Below are 20,379 nucleotides of genomic sequence, written 5' to 3'. Positions count from 1 at the left end.
AGCAAGTGAAATTATGGAGAGGCAATTAGGATTTGTGGATGTAAGTATGAACAGAAATGCCACAGCAATATCACAAGTTGTCAAAGATAAACTTGGTGAGTATTCTAATATAAAAGAAAAACTGGTTTTACAAACATATGATGGTGCTTCTGTCATTTCTGGCCATATCAATGGTGTTCAAGCATTGGTTCGACAAGAGTATCCTTTTGCTCATTTTGTTCATTGTGCCGCTCATAGATTGAACCTGGTCCTATGCCAGTCAGCCTCATCAATTTCTCCTGTTAAAATCTTTTTATTAATATAGCTACATTCAGCACATTTACAAGCAATGCCCCAAAAGAAAAGCTTTCTCACATCTAACAACCTTGAGTTTCCTGCCCTGGTGAAACAAGATGGTATTATCTAGATTAATCAATGTATTGCACAAAACTATGAAAAACTTTTAGATATTTTTGAGGGGTACTTGAACAACCAGCTGGGTGGGATGATGAGTCATTAAGTAAAATAAGTGGCTTACTGCATTATCTTGATAGCTTTCTCTTTGTTTTCTAGTGTGTGTTTTTACAGGATTTTAGAACAGTCCACAATTTTGTATTCCATTCTTCAAAATAGGAAACCCATTTTAACTATGGCATAAGCAAGATTGACAATTTCAAGCAGTTTATTGTGTCACTTCAAGCACAGATCAAGCTTTCACCGAGTTTTACCAAACTGCACTAGAAAAGTAGGCCCACCAGCAACCAGAGCAGATAGTAGATACAATTACAAACAGCTTTATTTTGAGATTATTGATTCCATTAAAGGCATGTTAAGTGAACGATTTCAAGATATTAATCAGTTCGAGTTTTAGACCTTGTAAATCCTAAACTATTTACTACATGGAAGGGCATAGTTCCACAGGAGAAGATCAATCTTCTCAAAGATAAGTATAGTCCTCTTTTGACATCCAAACTTTGGAGAGTCAACTTTCCTTCATTTACAACGACAAGGACTTTCACAAAGAGTGCAGTAATGAGGTTCTTAAATACATCTTCAAATTTAATCTCCAGTCGAGTTTAGGTCAAGTGGTAAATTTGTTAAAATTGAATGGTGTGTTGGCAGTGGCAAGTGCTTCAGTAGAGAGGTCGTTTTCTTGCTTAAAAGGGTAAAAGCTATTTAAGAAATAGAATGGGTCAAGGTCGGCTTAGCTCTTTGTGTAGAATATCTATTCACAAAGATATCATTGAAAAGAAAGAGGAATCAGAGGTGTTGCATAACGAGGTGGTTGAAAATTTGTAGAAAACCCAGGAGGCTGGCCTTTCTTTATAAATGATGAGTATAGTATGTGTTTTGATATTTGTTCGTATAATACATGGTACTTCATTGAGAAAATTAAGCATAACTTTAAAGAATAAAGCCATCCCTGTCTACTTGCCCCAATCTAAACAAGTTTAAACTAACAAGTAGAATGCTAAGAAAATCTCTCTCTATGCACTTTAGAAGTGTCGTATACTATATTATTTTTGTGCTAATACAAATTTCTTCTGTTTATGCAGGGCAGTGATGAGTAAATTATGTTTTAGGGAAAATTGTCTCCTGCGTAACGTTTCTCTGAGCCACCTTTAGTACCTTTTAACTAGTTGCAGTTTCAACGATTGCCACATTAAGAATGCAGCTAACAAAAATGGGTTTTTATAAATTATTGTACAACAAATAATTCGCCCTCGAAATCGCAGGAAATGCTGTTTCCAAGGCTCTGGATTTCAAAATTTTCCGGGGAGCATGCCCCCGGACCCCCCTAGTGGGGTCGCGCCTCCGGCGCGAGATGGATTGGCGGGAGTGACTATTTTTCCTAGCTACGCCACTGCTCGAAATAGGCCTTTTTGCAATGAATATGAATACAATTACAAGACAAAATCCAACCTGAACTTTGCATGCCTCGTGAACTCCATTTAATGGTTTTCATTTTACCAGCAAGCTCATAAATAGCTTTTTCTGCCCCGTTCAATCGCCGGCTACATAAATCGATCTTCGTTTTTCCTTCCCTAACGATGATGTCAAACTGCATGCCCTTTGGGAAATCGACGCTTTCCATCTATAACATTCTTTAAGCAACCTACTCGCAGCTTTGCATCTGCGACTAGACTCACCATGGAATCCTGGTGGTCTTTGACATCTTTCAAACAATGCACTATGTATTGACGCTTACCTAGAAACAGATCTTGATCGCTGGTCAGAAATGCACTAGCTATTTCCATTATCACGAAGATTTGAGCATTGTTCCCAACCTCTGAATGATAAATGGAGCAAAAAGTTTTGAAGAGAAATAAGTGCAACAACGTTAGTTAAAAATACATAAATCTACAGAGTCAAACTGTACCAAATATTAAAGATCTCTGCATGGGCACACACTGGTTGCATTAAGCCAGTCTGAACGTGATGCTCAAAATAGTAAAGGTCACTGCATACATAGTTGGAATTCTTCGGACAAAAAAATTTTAACTGTAATTCCAACATAAAATCCTTGTCTTTTAAATCCTCTCATTTATTTTGTATCATTTAACTTAAGTAGTTTAGTAATTCAGGTTCATGAATTCCTCCCCTAACATTCCATATTTAAAGGTTTAATTGGCAACATACAAACTTGGCATCCATGCTTTTAATAAATGCCTTTTAGCAAACAATTTTAAAAGTAGAGGGAGAAGCAGATTCGAAGAACTATAACTTTCTTCAGACAAAATGAAACATACTTTGCGTACATACTAAATATACGTATAGACAATTAAATATACACACAGTAGGAAGATGTAAAACGTAAAGTTGATGTTGTGTTGTTTTGTTGAAATTCCATACAATGCAGTAACAAGTGTAAATTTTCCAACCCGTTAAATTATACAGTCCTCTCAATATTTGCTCCTGTTTTTTTGCGCCAACTTTCATATTTGACCTTTGTGTTCTAGCCATTTCAGAGTCACGTCAATAGCTTCTACAAATTGTGACAACCAGCTTGTTTAATTCGATCTTTCTCTTTCATTTTGGTGCCGTTTGACTTCGGGAGTCGAGAACAACCAGTCGCCCAAATATATATTACTTTAACTCACTTCGTGAAAAGCTACCCTTATGTACGCAACATACCAGTTTTTCTATATATCGCTTCAGATGTGTTAGAGTTCAGCAGACCAAAGTCCTTCACCAGTGATCTCTACAACAACCATTGAGCTTTATAAGACCTGGAGGGGAAAAGGGGCCTGGACCCCGTGGTCAAAAACATGGCGGTAATGGCAGATTTTGGTGGTCAAAACTTCCACTTTGAAAATTTTTTTCAATATTCACTCCCTCCTGATTTCCAATACTGTTTATATAAACGATAACAAGTGAATAAAAACAATTACGATGACAGCATCATGTGAAAATAATGCTTCAGCATTGCGTGAAAACACAGTACACACACATCAAAATAAAGAAAATCGACGGTAGAGAAACACATATTTTGGCTGTAACATTTAAGTTATTTTATAACATTTTAACCTTTTAAAAGGAAAATCAAACGGCATTAGTAGACCTGTCAATCTCGTCAAACTTATACATTATTTCATGCTTCTGTGTGTTTGACTGTTTGTAAACAGTTTGGTGCAACTAATTTTTTTGCTCAAATGGATAAATCTGTGTTAAAATGCTGCTAAGGAAGCGATAAAATGTTTGCTTCAGTCCTACGACATAAGTCAACTGAAAATTTACCATGGATAAGTATTATAAGTATATTGTCATTACCTGATAAATCTACTGAAAACTCATATAGAAAGTATGTTGAACCAGAAAGCTACAAAAAGAAAAATTCAAAACACCATGATACTGTTGCTTGGTAATTTGTATTTTGTAAACAGCTTGGCAGAATCTTGGATCTGTTACTGAACAGAACAACATGAATTTTCCATTGAAATTACAAACTTGGAAACTAAAGTGCATTGGTTTCTCTGACCAAAACACTGTCTATTGCTGCATGAAGGCAAAATAGTTATTTGACAGTGTAGGCGAAGAAATTTATCAAGTTCTATAGATATTATTGTGCATTATTACAGTTTTGGAATTGTGTAATATATGTCAAGAACAAGATATAATTTTTCAAAAATGCTAACCCTTTCGTGCACTACTACTCTTCTGTTTTGCTTAAACAACTTACAGCTACCAATACTAATTATTTATATGTACAAACTAACATTTGGGAATTAAATGATAAACAACTTGTTAAATCTTTGTATTTTACATCAAGCCTTTGAATTAGTTCCTTTTATCTTTGGTAAAAATATTAATGAAAGACTTACAAATCAAGTTTCTAAATTAGTATTTTGTACAAAGAAACTAAACATAATTGGAAGGTCACATGTTGAAGACAGACTTTGCTTCTTTGGCTAGGTTGCTTGACCATGAACAAATTTAAATTTGTTTACAATTTGTTTAAAGAATTCTTTTATTGATTTCTACTAATTCTTCATAAGACACAATGAATTTCTTTGCCATCTCTTTTGCTTCTTCTACATTCAACTTTATTGTAACCAATGCATCCATGTGAATTTGTGGATCACTTGGAATCATACCAAGTATGGATTTGGTGAGATGAGACAATAATATGTTTAAGTTTTCATGCATATTAATGATATAATCATAAGCTACTGTTGAACAAAATTTCAAGGTAGAAACAAATCTTAGCACATTGTTCAACACACTACTTTTATCTTGGTTTTGAAGTAGTAACCTGTTTACTATAACAATAAATACTTCATTTACAGAAACGCTGAAGTACTTTTCTTTGCATAAATCCAACTTTCCAATCCCATTATAATTGTCTACACTATACAGTCAGTCAAATTGAGCAGGCAAACAGTTTAATAGTTGTTTTATTATACAACATATACCATAGTTCTCATTAATTTTGCATGGCACTGCATTCAATTTCAACACAAGTCTGTTGTAAACTTTCATCATCTTTCAAAAAAACATGAACAAATTATGCCCCATTTTTGGGAGATAAACTCAATTCAAATCAGGAGAGTTTAGCTTGATCATGATACAAGATGGATGCAAAACTCGATAAAATTGACAGCTTCGCACGTCTGGCGAGCGATTGGAAGAACAAACAAGACTGGACCAAAATAACTTTAAATAAAACTTAGTAGTAGAAACACTCTTCAAGTATCGTGTTAAAACAAAATAGTAAAACTAATACTGTGCTACTTACCGGAGTCAAGAAATGTTCCTTTTCTGTCGCTATTTCAGCATCCTCTAACCTCAAAAGTTGGCAGTTTAATAAATAAAGTTTTAAAAGTGTTTATGTTAGGAAAATAAGTAGTTTGATATTTTCTATACTCGCAATCGTGGTGGTCAAATCAGGGTGGGCGACAAAATTTTATTTCATGAGCCCGCGTCTCTCCGCTGACTTTGACCACCAAAATCCGCCATGTTTTTGACCACGCGGCCGCGCGCTAATAATTTATACTAATTTTGTTGACGTTTCCCCCAGTTATTAAGAACTCAATGACAACAACTGGAAGGCTAACTTGGACGCCATCTTTGAAGCCTGCATGAGCGCCGCCCATTGAGTTTGCGGATGCTGAAATAGCGATGAAAAGGAACATTTCTTGACTCTGGTAAGTAGCACAGTATTAGTATTACTATTTTGTTTTAACACGATACTTGAAGTGTTTCTACTACTAAGTTTTATTTAAAGTTATTTTGGTCCAGTCTTGTTTGTTCTTCACTTAATCGCTCGCCAGACGTGCAGTGGCGTAGCTAGGAAAATAGTCACTCCGCCAATCCATCTCGCGCCGGGCATGACCTGGGGGTCGGGGGCATGGTCCCCCGGAAAATTGAAATCCAGAGCCTTGGAAACAGCATTTCCTGCGATTTCGAGGGCGAATTATTTGTTGTACAATAATTTATAAAAACCCATTTTTGTTAGCTGCATTCTTAATGTGGCAATCGTTGAAACTGCAACTAGTTAAAAAGGTACTAAAGGTGGCTCAGAGAAACGTTACGCAGGAGACAATTTTCCCCTAAAACATAATTTACTCATCACTGCCCCTGCATAAACAGAAGAAATTTGTATTAGCACAAAAAATAATATAGTATACGACACTTCTAAAGTGCATAGAGAGAGATTTTTCTTAGCATTCTACTTGTTAGTTTAAACTTGTTTAGATTGGGGCAAGTAGACAGGGATGGCTTTATTCTTTAAAGTTATGCTTAATTTTCTCAATGAAGTACCATGTATTATACGAACAAATATCAAAACACATACTATACTCATCATTTATAAAGAAAGGCCAGCCTCCTGGGTTTTCTACAAATTTTCAACCACCTCGTTATGCAACACCTCTGATTCCTCTTTCTTTTCAATGATATCTTTGTGAATAGATATTCTACACAAAGCTGCCGACCTTGACCCATTCTATTTCTTAAATAGCTTTTACCCTTTTAAGCAAGAAAACGACCTCTACTGAAGCACTTGCCACTGCCAACACACCATTCAATTTTAACAAATTTACCACTTGACCTAAACTCGACTGGAGATTAAATTTGAAGATGTATTTAAGAACCTCATTACTGCACTCTTTGTGAAAGTCCTTGTCGTTGTAAATGAAGGAAAGTTGACTCTCCAAAGTTTGGATGTCAAAAGAGGACTATACTTATCTTTGAGAAGATTGATCTCTCCTGTGGAACTATGCCCTTCCATGTAGTAAATAGTTTAGGATTTACAAGGTCTAAAACTCGAACTGATTAATATCTTGAAATCGTTCACTTAACATGCCTTTAATGGAATCAATAATCTCAAAATAAAGCTGTTTGTAATTGTATCTACTATCTGCTCTGGTTGCTGGTGGGCCTACTTTTCTAGTGCAGTTTGGTAAAACTCGTGAAAGCTTGATCTGTGCGAAGTGACACAATAAACTGCTTGAAATTGTCAATCTTGCTTATGCCATAGTTAAAATGGGTTTCCTATTTTGAAGAATGGAATACAAAATTGTGGACTGTTCTAAAATCCTGTAAAAAACACACACTAGAAAACAAAAGAGAAAGCTATCAAGATAATGCAGTAAGCCACTTATTTTACTTAATGACTCATCATCCCACCCAGCTGGTTGTTCAAGTACCCCCTCAAAAATATCTAAAAGTTTTTCATAGTTTTTGTGCAATACATTGATTAATCTAGAGCGATAATACCATCTTGTTTCACCAGGGGCAGGAAACTCAAGGTTGTTAGATGTGAGAAAGCTTTTCTTTTTGGGGCATTGCTTGTAAATGTGCTGAATGTAGCTATATTAATAAAAAAGATTTTAACAGGAGAAATTGATGAGGCTGACTGGCATAGGACCAGGTTCAATCTATGAGCTGCACAATGAACAAAATGAGCAAAAGGATACTCTTGTCGAACCAATGCTTGAACACCATTGATATGGCCAGAAATGACAGAAGCACCATCATATGTTTGTAAAACCAGTTTTTTTCTTTATATTAGAATACTCACCAAGTTTATCTTTGACAACTTGTGATATTGCTGTAGCATTTCTGTTCATACTTACATCCACAAATCCTAATTGCCTCTCCATAATTTCACTTGCTTTGTCAAACCGAGCAATAACACTTAGCTGCTCTTTGGTGGAGACATCAGATGCTTCATCAACCTGAATACTCATAAATGTGCAATCATTTATTTCCTTTCTGATTTCATCTTCAATGTTGAATCAAGACAGCTGATAAGACCATTTTGAATTTCTGGGGAGACTCCAGTAAATCTTCTGTCACCAACTATATCAGATTCTGCTAGTCTACTGTGCAGTCGACGCTCAAATACAGAATCAAACTTAGCAAAACATTTGAAACTCTCTATAATTACCTTTGTTCAAGCTACCTTCGGACTCATTGTGACCTCTAAATGGCAACTCTTGCTTTGACAAATACAGCACGGCCTCAGTAACAGTTTTAAAATTTCTCGATTTTGTCTTACCTCCTCATTGTGACGCTGAATCTCATTTCTTCTAGCGGGGACATAAGACAATCAATTCGTTCACTAGCTCCATACGTTTTCCATGTCTTAAATGCAGTCAAATGCGATTTAGATTTTTCATGCTTCTTAGCATCAGACATAATACTCCGCATGTCGTTGTAGCCATTCTTAGTCCACGATGGCGATGTTTTCGGGGAAAACATTAGACACAGCCAACAAAACACTTTCTGCAAGGTTGTACTGCCACACAGCCAGTCCTTCGCCTCATACCAATCTCTGAAATGCTCTTCCCTTATTTTGGATAGTTAAATCAGGAGTAGGCCGTTCATGAACGATAACATTCTGTTCGACCGACGATCGAGCAGAGAACGGTTTAGCTAATAAGCTATTTACTAAATCAACATCAGTTGAGCAAATCGCAGTCGTGACTGAAGCCATTGTGTCATACACAAATACAAAATAGCAATTTGAGAGTAAACACAATGGAAAATTAATACCGACAATGACACGTAATTTGATAATCACTAATCGCTGTACTCGTATTAAAAGGTCGAATAATTACAACCTCCGCCAATTTAAAATAGCGGGAGTTCGACTATAAAAACAGCAGATTTGAGCATGCGTCAAGTCCCTTAGCCAACCAGAATTCCAAACTTCTTATATAGAATTATATTGTATGTTCCGCCCTCTGAAGATGGGCGGAATACGTGGAGAATCGCGCGAGTATGCAACAGTGAACTCGACATTTGAATAACTGGAATGATAACCGAAGCCAAAAATTGAAGCCAAAAAAATTTTTGTCGTCATCATTCGTCATCACACGTCAGGCTCTAGTCTCTCGCGTGTTCATTTTAATTTTTTTAAATCATTTGTCCCTTGGTAATGGTAGAGTTCGGATCTTGATCAGAGCGTAAAAATAACGAAATTTTTGGAATGAAAAGGTTCACGGAAAGTGAATCAAAGTGATAAATCGAGAAGCAGGGTGAGGTGAACTTAGTCGATATGCTTTACGCTGCGGTTTTCCTTTAAAAACATATCAAAGTCTTTAAGGATATTCAATTACTGATATCGAGATGACAACCATTTAGTATTTCAAGCACTATCAAAATCGATGAAAGATACAATCGCTCTGTAAAAAGTGAAATGCGAGTTATAGACTCAACATTTTTTATGAACCTGGATATTCAAGTTTCTTTTTTCTTCGGAAAAACAGATCTTTAAATCCATTGAAACGACAAAAAAGACAAACACTGTCTGACACCGTTTGAAAATTTACCTTCCGACGAAAGAAAAATTCATGCTTGAATATTTTCTCGTCATGTTTTCTTATTGTATTGCCTTTTGAGCATAAAGTGTAATTTTCAGTTGGCTTTTCCTCGTTACAAGTTGTAAGTTACAACGAACTCACTGTAGTAAAGTTTTAGCTGTAAAAAATAACCTTTTGCGAAGAGTTGGCCTAGTGTGTTGTTTGTCGTGATGTTGTTTATATGTTTATGCTTTTGCAGTTTGTATTCAAATTTATAGTGGCCGTGTATGTTTGGCACTCAGGGGAATGAAACTGACGTACAAACCGCGTGAATATTCGACTTTGAAGGACTGGAACTGACGTACAAACCGCGCAAGAGACTAGGACTTTTGGCCAATTTATATCTATAAAATGTATTGTAGTTATCATTCCAGATATATATATATGGAGTTCACTGGTATGCAATGTGCGAGAAAAGGCGGTTGCTAGGTTACATAACAAATCTTGAGATTTTGCTGTATTACGATTACGAACCACCTAATAAAAGCGTAAATATGAACGAATAAAACATAATATTACAAATTGTTCGTGAAATAATGTATATCTTATGTCCAAATAGAATATTTATTATTTTTTTGGGAAATTTCTACTCCCGCCGGGCGGGAGTGGCGGGACCGCTAGCTACGCCACTGCAGACGTGGCGAAGCTGTCAATTTTTATCGAGTTTTGCATCCATCTTGTATCATGATCAAGCTAAACTCTCCTGATTTGAATTGAGTTTATCTCCCAAAATGGGGCATAATTTGTTCATGTTTTTTGAAAAGATGAAGGAAATTTACAACAGACTTGTGTTGAAATTGAATGCAGTGCCATGCAAAATTAATGAGAACTATGGTATATGCCGTATAATAAAAATAACTATTAAGCTGTTTGCCTGCTCAATTTGACTGACTGTATAGTGTAGACAATTATAATGGGTTTGGAAAGTTGAATTTATGCAAAGTGTGTGTTGAGCAATGTTCTAAGATTTGCTCCTACCTTGAAATTTTTGTTCAACAACAGCTTATGATTATATCATTAATATGCATGAAAAATTAAACATATTATTGTCTCATCTCACCAAATCCATACTTGGTATGATTCCAGATGATCCACAAATTCACATCGGATGCATTGGTTACAATGAAGTTGAATGTAGAGGAAGCAAAAATAGATGGCAAAGAAATTCTTTGTGTCTTATGAAGAATTAGTACAAATCAATAAAAAGAATTCTTTAAACAAATTGTAAACAAATTTAAATTGCTCATGGTCAAGGAACCTAGTCAAAGAAACAAAGTCTGTCTTCAACATGTGACCTTTCAATTATGTTTAGTTTCTTTGCACAAAATAATATTTTCAAGAAATTTGATTTGTAAGTCTTTCATTAATACTTTTTTACCAAGAGATAAAAGAAACAATATCAAAGGGTTGATGGAAAATACAAAGATTTATCAAGTTGTTTATCATTTAATTCCCAAAAGTTAGTTTGTAGATAAAATAATTAGTATTGGTAGCTGTAAGTTGTTCAAGCATAACATAAGAGTAGTCGTGCTTGAAGGGTTTAGCATTTTGAAAAATTATATCTTGTTCTTGACATACATAACACAATTCAAAAGACTGTAAGTAATACACAATAATATATATAGAACTTGTTAAATTTCTTCGCCTACACTGTCAATTAACTATTTTGCCTTCATGCAGCAATAGACAGAGTGTTTTTGTCAGAGAAACCAATGCACTTTAGTTTCCAAGATTGTAATTTCCTTGGAAAATTAATGTAGTTCTGTTCAGTAATAGACCCAAGGTTCTGCCAAGCAGTTTACAAAATAAAAATTTCCAAACAACATATGGTGTTTCAATTTTTCTTTTTAGTAGCTCTTCTAGTCCAACATACTTTCTTTATGAGTTTCAGTAAATTTATCAGGTAATGACAATACACTTATGATACTTATCCATGGTGAATTTTCAGTTGACTTATGTCGTAGGACTGAAGCAAACATTTTCTCGCTTCCTTAGAGCATTATAATACAGATTTATCCATTTGAGCAGCAAAAATAGTTGCACCAAACTGTTTACAAACAGTCAAACACACAGAAGCATGAAATAATGTATAAGTTTGACGAGATTGACAGGTCTACTAATGCCGTTTGATTTTCCTTTAAAGGTTAAAATGTTATAAAATAACTTAAATGTTAAAGCCAAAATATGCGTTTCTCTACCGTCGATTTTCTTTATTTTGATGTGTGTGTATTGTTTTCGCCCAATGCTGAAGCATTATTTTCACATGATATGCTGTCGGTATCATAATTGTTTTTTTCACTTGTTATCGTTCGTATAAACAGTATTGGAAATCAGGAGGGAGTGAATATTGAAAAAAATGTTTAAAGTGGAAGTTTTGACCCCAAAATCCGCCATTACCGCCATGTTTTGACCACGGAGTCCAGGCCATTGAGTTCTATATACCTGAGCGGCTAACTTTCTGGGGCGAGGACGCCAAAAATGGCGCCAAAGGACGTATTTCCGCTGAAATGATCGCTTTGTAGGAAAAATATTCTCGACCTCCCCTGGTGTCTATAGTAAATTATAAAGAATCAAAAACAAACACGATATCACAGAATATGGATATCGTTAGTTCCATATTCTGTGACGATATCTTTTTTGGCATTTCTTTTATAATGCCAACACTTCAATCGTTCAATTGTTGGATGTCGTAATTTCCACAAAAAGGAACATATCGCAGTGGCGTGCGGTGACCGAATTTAATAGGCAAGCGCTGGGGGTGAGGTTCGCAGCATGCCGCGAAGCTATCTAGGGGTTCTGGGGGCATGCTCCCCCAGAAAATTTTTGGATTTTGAAGGCTACTGGAGCGCATTTCCCGCGATTTCTGGGAGTACTTTGTCGAAAAAATGTATCTGTCATGACTGAAACAGTATTGAAAAAATCTAAAAAATTCAAAAACTTTTATAGAGTATATATCACAATTACGGTTTAAAAGTATTACCTGTGGTATTGTGATATAAAGTCGTTTTAAGTAAATGGCTACGCGTGCATTTCTATTGTAGTGAAGAAGTAACAGAACGAAATAGTCCAAAATCCTACAACAGATTTACTTAAATGTAAATTCCATCCGTCTTTCCTTTGCGCAAAACTCCTTTATAACGTCCTTATAGAATCGTGGCTTCCTGCAAACTTACCAACATCTCCTTCTCGATTGAAATTGTAGCCAATGCAGAAAGTCGCTCTTGCCCTTGTGTACTGCGAAGATACGTTTTGATACGCTTGAGAGCCGAAAATGATCTTTCTGCAGAGGAGGACGTACTTGGCATAGTAAGAATGAGCTGACACAATCGGTACACCTCTGGAAAACAGGCTTTCAAGTCAAGTTCGATTATTTTTGATATCATATCAAAAACAGGTTTCGATTTGAGCTCGGCAGATGCGTATACAACGATTAGTTCACTTTTTAGTGCTTGAAGATTAAAGAATGTTCCATATGAATCTTGCAACGATTGCAGCTCTCGTTCGGGAAAATTCCGGCTGTACAATTCGTGCTTTGAATGATCCAACAAAGAAACGAATGCTCTGCTGTTAAGACTTTCGAATCTAGAGTCAATCTGCACGACAATGGTATCGACTACACAGAAAAACATTTGACGGAAGGACGCCTTTACATCCTCTTCACTTTGCCCGCGTTTCAGTGCTACTTTGACGATACTTGATAATCTACGAATTTTGTTCGTTGTTCTTGAATCTTATCTTTCGTCTCGCGAACTTTCGTGACACAGAAGACAATATCGAACTGCTTACTCTGAATGATATTATACAAAACATCCGTAAGACCAAATATTTCTGAAAATATTTTAAGGCAGAACACAAACTGGAAATCTGCAAGAACTTGTCGGTAGCCCCTCGCTTCGTTTAACGTCGTACTGTCAAACTCGTCATCATTTTCGATGATGTATTCGAAAACTTCGAGCAGCTTTGCTCTTGTCTCCAGTACAGCATGGATTAACCTGCTCTGATAGTGCCATCGAACAGCTGTTCCAGTTGGAATGCGTCTGCCGACAACTGTGTCCAACAGGTATGTTCTCTTGGACGAGGCGTGAAAAAAGGATGAAAGACCAGTGACGGTTTTAAAAAATATACGACACTCTTTAGTTGACGAGACAGCTTGAACAAGGACCAAATTTAATGCGTGTCCGCAACAGTGGATAAAAAGAGCATGTGGATAGTCTTCTCTTACTCGTGTTTGCAAACCGGACCGTTCTCCTGACATCACACTCGCACCGTCATACGTTTGGGCAATCAGTTTTTCGCCGCATCCGTACTCGTTTAGGGTTTTACCGACTTCTTGTTTCAGTCTAGCCGCAGTTCTATCCTCATTTACATCGGTAAATCCAAGAAAGCGCTCCACAGCTTTACCATCTGGGTTGACATAGCGAACTATAGTTGTCAGCTGCGATAAGGTCTTAACGTCGGAGGTTTCATCCAGGGAAATAGCGACAAATGGGCTTCTCATCACTTCATCTTTTATTGCTTTCAACATAACGTCCTTGACAGCAACAATCAAATCGTTCTGGATACGATTAGAAAGTCCAGAAAACACGGTTGCTGTATGAAGATGCTGTTCAAGCGTGGGGTCATATGCACTTAGCAGTTTTATCAATTCGACGTAATTGCCCTGTTGGCAGACTCCTCCAGCTCCACCCGACCTCTGAAAGAAAGTTCCTGTTTGCCAAGAAAGCAAACAACATCAATGAAACGGCGAAGTACTTCTCTATTCTTGTGCACCATCAAGTTGTGAGCTGAGATGTGTTGACGGGCCTGTTCGTCTAGCTGCATGTCGATGCGTGTACGCCCAAAACTGGCCTTCATTAGGCAACTGGACAAGTGTGTCTTCGTTTTCTCGTGTCTGTTGACGGCATTACACAGGTTGGCCAAATCATCGTATCCTTTCTTGCACCAGACTGTCTTGTCTGTTGAGTTGAACAAAAGACACGGCCAGCAAAATAACTTATTCAATTTTGAGGAGCCAGCCAGCCATTTGTACTTGTCATAATTTGACGTCTGAAACTTCGAATAAAGACTTTACCACTTTTGATGTTGTATGTAGTCCTTGCAACTCAGGAGTGGGACGGCCACCTTCGACGATCTCTCGTTCCTCGGAAAAAGGTCTCAATCCAAATGAGCGGGATAACAGTGATTCCACAATGCATTCAGTCATGTTGTACAGGTGTCGTGAAAATACCGAATTGTAGAAGTAGAACATAAAAGGATGAAAATTCCTATGCTATTATAGCATTGCTATATATTTTATAGGAACATCAATCTTATTTATACCTTACATCAGTTACATGATATCTTGTAGTGACGTACATAACGTGCGTACATTACTCATCTAGGTTCATGTATTAGCAATAGAAATAGCCAATCCTACACTTACTCAAACGCGCTACTTAAACTTACGCACTTAACTTTATAATTACGTAAAACTACTCAAATTTCAAGTACATTATCCGCTGTGTAATAACTGCACCTTGTTTATCAAAATATATAAAAAGCCTGTAAATAAATTCTAACATATAGAATACTCACAACTGTTGTAAATAACTTCTTTGCTAGTGAATAAAATAATCACAAAATTTAATAGCGTTCTAGTACATTGAAATCACGTTCAGAGCTCATACGCAAGACTTATATAACGCTAAAGTATAACATGCTACAGATAATATCTTCTACATACATAAATTAGAAATCTACTACTACTTTGAATTAGAAATCAGAACATTACCTTTCGCTCTCAGTCATCTTTTAATAAACGATAACATTAACGGCGTGAATAATTCGGATGTCCAATGTGTTGAATATACGAATATTATTCGTGCGCTGATATGTGTTTAAAATTGCGAGCGTACAAGACTGTTGACCAATCGCTATCAAGCGGCGCCCTTAGAAGCGCCGCTTGCCTTTCTCGATATTCCTCGAATAAGAAGCCTCCAAATCTAGATTAACGCATGCGCAAATGTTCAAATTGAGCTCGAAGGCAAGCGCGCTTGCCTTGGTTAATAAATAATTAATTTAATCCACTTAATTTAATACACTTGACTCATCTTACAAGTGTAGCAAAGTGAAACCGAAACCACGACAGTAAATCGCGTATAAATAGCAAGCATTTCAACTGTAAAGACAATTTAGACAAAGATTACATTGACATTGTTTAGAACAGAAAAATTTAAACTGATTTTGCTCAGAGATTGATCCAAAAAATTTTTGTTCGGTAAAATGCTTAGGCAAGCGGCGCTTGCCTACGCTTGCATGACCGCACGCCACTGCAACTACCTCACCTGTGAGAAGCGATATGTTCCTTTTTGTGGAAACTACGACATCAACAAATGAACGATTGAAGTGTTGGCATTATAAAAGAAATGCCAAAAAGAATCGTCACAGAATATGGAACTAACGATATCCATATTCTGTGATATCGTGTTTGTTTTTGAAAAATTCTTTATAATTTACTATAGACACCAGGGGGAGGTCGAGAATGTTATTTTTCTGCAAAGCGATCATTTCAGCGGAAATACGTCCGTTGGCCGCCATTTTTTTGGCGACCTCGCCCCAGTAAAGTTAGCCGCTCCAGTTATTATAGAACTCAATGATCTAGACCTACTATATCTATGAACTCAATGGTCCAGGCCCCTTTTCCCCTCCAGGTCTTATAGAGCTCAATGGCACCGCCATTGAGGGTACGGAGGCGAAATACATCACTTCGAAATTGCCAGATTTTTTGCAAAAAAACAGTAGTCTTCGAGCCAGCTTAATGTCTAAAAATCTTAAGCAATGTTTGGACTTTAATATAAAACAAGTTTGAACGACATTTGTACATGTTTAAGCTTCTTTTTAGAAGGATGAAAAGCGAACTTTGTTTTGGCACGTGAAAACATGCCTTATAACGTGAATACAAAACTGACACCCACCCCTCGTTTTTTTTCATTAAAAGGATGTAAAACATACTTGTCTATCCTTATAATATTGTTTGAATCCTTGAAAATGAAGCTGTCAGGGCAAAAAACGTTGTTTTTCGGTAATTTTTGTGCTTCCGAGCAAAATTAGCTCGCCCCAGTCCTTTTTGAAAGTTCAGAGCGTAAACAAAAAGAAAAACACTTCGCAAAATATTTCATAAAGTTAGCAAAAGAATATTTTGAGTTCGTTTTAAAAAAAGTGTTATGCCATATTATTGTGTTATTATTAATTGCACCATTAAGGAGTCAAAAGGGACAATACCCAATTAAAAAAAAAGACAAAAACACAATGAATATGACACTCCATATTCATAACTTTTGAAACACTTAATTAAAAATTGTAATGTAATACAAGTATGAAAAATATTATTAGTCTAATATTATAGAATTATCATATATTTTCACAAATATGACCAAACATTTTAAACACACATCCTAAAATTTAATATATTACATATACATTTATCATCATCTGTATTACAAGAAAAAACTAATTTTATATTCAATATGATATACTATAAAATATACTATGATATGATATAGCTTTGCTTGCTTTATAATCGTTTTAAAACCCTGGCTCAAACCACTCAGGATGAGGGTTGCTTTTAGCATTTATGTAGATCCGGTTATATTAGCAATACTTGTCATAGTGTACACTTGGCTATTTATTTATAAGCATGAACTTGCTAATAAAATGCTCAATACACAAATATGAATGCATGTCAAATCTTCCACCAGTTCTTAAGAAGTGGGAGAAGTAAATGACAAGAACCAACAATCACCCACAATTCAAAATTTCAAATCATCACTTTCACAAATTACAAAAAGAGCATGTGAAATTCTTGCAAAGCAAGTCCAACTTGAAAGCACTAAAATTGTTATGAAACATGTTATATTAAGTATGTTGTGTGTATTTTGCACAGCATTCAAAGATACAGACTACCTGTTATCAGTTTTATCTTAAATTTTTGGTCTTTCGATGACAAAAAAGAAATTCATATTTCGAAGCAAGTTCTCATTTTTATGTTTTATATAATACAGCATTACGTATACAAAACATGTCTTGGAACGTCCACAAAGCATCTTAACACATTAATAACCAAATTTTGCTAACGGTTTTGAAAAAAATAAAACATTTAGGCTAGCATTATATTTCCAAGTTAACATTTTTTGCAAAACAATCCGTCACGCAAATAAAACAGTCCACGCGAGATACACGCGAAGCGGCAAATCAGCTTCTAAGTGGCTTCAAACCAATGATCTAGTACCCATTCTACTAGATACCTGACTCAGCCAAATTTGTATAGTAATGAGTGAGGCAAATTTCTACGCGGCCGCCATTTGCAAAGGTGGCAAAGCACAATGGCGGCATATAAAAACATTAAGTCTGTGCTGAGAGAAATCGACTTTGAGAGCGTTTTATGATGCTGTTCTACTGAAGTTGCATTAAAAATGGTGAGTAATTTCTTTAATATTGTTAAAATGTGTAAAATTTTTAAATACTTGAGATAGAGCGGTCTTAACGTGTATTTTGCGACCATAAACTAAAGGCTGAGAGTTACATAAGTATGAACTACTAATCGTGAGTATTTATTAATTTACATCTTCTTTGCTGTTCTCTATGCTTTTTATCGTAAACCAAAAACATATTTACAGAAAAAAAGCGACAAAATCGCATAACAGGTATCCAGAACTTTGATTTGAACACAACGTTTACGGTTTATATGAATTATTTTACCTGAACAACATAATTTTAGATCTATTAACAATATGACTGCATCGTTGTAAAATGCGCTTATTTTCACTATTTACAATAAACCACTATTAATTATTTTTTTAGGATTTACATTTCCTTGGTTGTGGTGTGGATGTTCATCGAAGTCGACTAGATTCCTTGAAATAAAACAAGCTTCGTAGATTGCTGGCGAACACCAATTTTGTTTTTTTGGAGGATATCTTTATTATATCGCTTACCATAGGTCGAAAGTCGTAAATTGATGTATTTTTCAATGATCTGTTTGATAAGCTGTGATGAATGTAGATCTTCAGTTATTGCTTCGTGATCAACATCATGCTCGTTGAGTTCAGGAAGAAGCTCTTTCTGCAAGCTCTTGGTTAATAAGATGAACCATTATAGTCTTCAAGTTTCTCCTGCTGGAAATTTTTTGTTTTTTTGAACGAGTTTCATGAATGAGGACTTGAAAAGCTCTTTCAGATGCAAATATTATTTTGGTCACACCATTAGAAGGGAGAACAAGACCACCACGATTCTTCAAACTGATTAAATTTAAAGATAAAGATGTAGTAGTTTGGAAGTGTGAATAATTGTGATCATGAACTGATGATGATTTTTTTGACTTAAGCAAAAGAGCTCTTGCACATTCAGTACAGGTGATTCTATTGATTATCTTTTTTACAACAAACCCAGCAATATATCCAAGTATTGCTTCTTTGTATTATGACAGTGAGCATGATTCTAATCCAGAAACTAAACTACTGACATATTGTGTGTCCTTTGGTGTCATCTCTTCTACTTCAAAGGCTGGAGCATTTCTTTTATTCCATTTTAATGAAAAAGTAGAACCAGCAGATTCATTTTCGAAAGTCAAACAGTTTGCATGCTTGGAACCAATGATGGAATTTCTAAAAGAATTTTTCGTAGACTGGACTGAAATTGTACAATATCTGGATTATTGTTGAAGCCATTCTTACGTGTGCATGCAAACAGCAGCTCAAGGTGGTCTTGGGACATTTTGTATGTCAGAATGTATTTGAAAGGATCATGTTCCCTTGTAAGGAACATGACTTTCCTCGAGCAAATCTATTTTAGCTTTTTTAGCGCATGGTGATGATGTTTCTGTCTCTCTTCTAGCAGGAGGCTTTCTTTTTGACTTTTTAGATAGTAGTCTCTCCGGAAAAGCGAGCACTGAAGGTATCGCATCTAACTTTAACTTGCGTTTACAGGCAAGTAGTTAAGGTGCAGGTATGGTCCCGGAAGTAAACAGAGCTCTTAGCCGTGTCAATTAGTTTCCAGTCCTAGGAAGTAAACAGGGCGCGCGTGTAAACCGGAAACGATATAAAATGAACGAAGGTTGCTATTGGATGACATGATTAATTGAAACACGATAAGACTTAATTAAAATTGTCAATTGTTTTCTATTCTTAAAGCAATATTAGATCCGTTTTCTTGTTTCTTTTGCAAATATAAAAAAGGAGAACACGTTACAATTTTATTGAGTTAAAGTTATTTGGTAATTTTTGTCTTACTAAAACGAAAATGGCTTTAAAATTAGACATTGAGCAAGCAAAGAAAGTGAAGGAATCGTCCTTCGAATTTGAAGATGAGAGCCATGTTTTAGATGAACAAAGCAATATACAGAATAAATTGTTGAAGTGCTATGCTACTGAAATTGGTTTTAAAATATACGAACTTGTGGCAAAAGACTGTGACGGTTGTCGCGTTGACCATCTCACAAAAACGCCACGAATGCTTGAAGATGCCTAATGATGAAAGGGTAGCGATTTACTTTGAAGATGCAGTATCAAAAATTGATGAGGAAGAAGTCATGAAATCCTTCTTTGATAGTTTACAAGACATGACTCCGATAGTAAATAGGCTAGAACTTATCAAGTACACTTGCAATGATTGGAGAAAAATATTTTTGACAGAAAAAAAGAACAAATTAGAACATGAGACGTTGATATTCTTAAATAAATTTTATTGAAATAAAACATTTTTATTTTATTGGAAAAACTAGCAACGATCACTCTGAAATAAAAAGAAATCAATCTTACTGACTGTTCTACTGTATCACTTTTCAAAAGATAAAGAATTATAAAAATACATACTCAAAAAAATCTTCTAAGAAGCGATCAACATCTTCGTCAAAACATCTAGAGTACAAAGCAATGGACATTACATAAAAAAAACACGACTGCAACATTCAGCAAGCATATTAATTATTTGACTTTAAAGCATATCCGACATTTGAATGGCAAGCATTCTACTAGCCTCTCTTCAAACCAAAGATCGATGTACTTTATGCCCACAGCTCGGTAGACAGATCACCCATAGGTGGCAGTGTTCACATTGG

At 35.8% G+C, this 20,379-nt stretch overlaps 1 protein-coding gene and 2 long non-coding RNA genes across 3 annotated transcripts; 1 reads left to right on the top strand and 2 right to left on the bottom strand.

Moving 5' to 3' along the window:
- Positions 1 to 2,503: 2,503 nt before the first annotated feature.
- On the bottom strand, positions 2,504 to 3,789 carry LOC124434261. The gene is made up of 2 exons (XR_006944726.1): positions 3,751 to 3,789; positions 2,504 to 3,181 (listed from the first exon to the last, which is right to left on the bottom strand). It is a non-coding gene; the product is annotated as an uncharacterized LOC124434261 (long non-coding RNA).
- An 8,641-nt stretch (positions 3,790 to 12,430) lies between these two features.
- LOC124434208 lies at positions 12,431 to 14,490 on the bottom strand. Its single transcript, XM_046984090.1, has 3 exons — positions 14,359 to 14,490; positions 12,982 to 13,980; positions 12,431 to 12,880 (listed from the first exon to the last, which is right to left on the bottom strand). The coding sequence occupies exons 1-3, from the start codon at positions 14,488 to 14,490 to the stop codon at positions 12,431 to 12,433; spliced, it is 1,581 nt and encodes a 526-aa protein (XP_046840046.1).
- Positions 14,491 to 17,703: 3,213 nt separating this feature from the next.
- On the top strand, positions 17,704 to 18,623 carry LOC124434352. The gene is made up of 2 exons (XR_006944753.1): positions 17,704 to 17,740; positions 18,126 to 18,623. It is a non-coding gene; the product is annotated as an uncharacterized LOC124434352 (long non-coding RNA).
- The last annotated feature ends 1,756 nt before the right edge of the window (positions 18,624 to 20,379 follow it).

The sequence above is a fragment of the Xenia sp. Carnegie-2017 genome, unplaced genomic scaffold (assembly GCF_021976095.1).
Source record: "Xenia sp. Carnegie-2017 unplaced genomic scaffold, XeniaSp_v1 HiC_scaffold_14, whole genome shotgun sequence".
Taxonomy (NCBI): domain Eukaryota; kingdom Metazoa; phylum Cnidaria; class Anthozoa; order Malacalcyonacea; family Xeniidae; genus Xenia; species Xenia sp. Carnegie-2017.
Note: the sequence above shows the minus strand (reverse complement) of the source record. Positions and strands in the feature narration are given on the sequence as shown.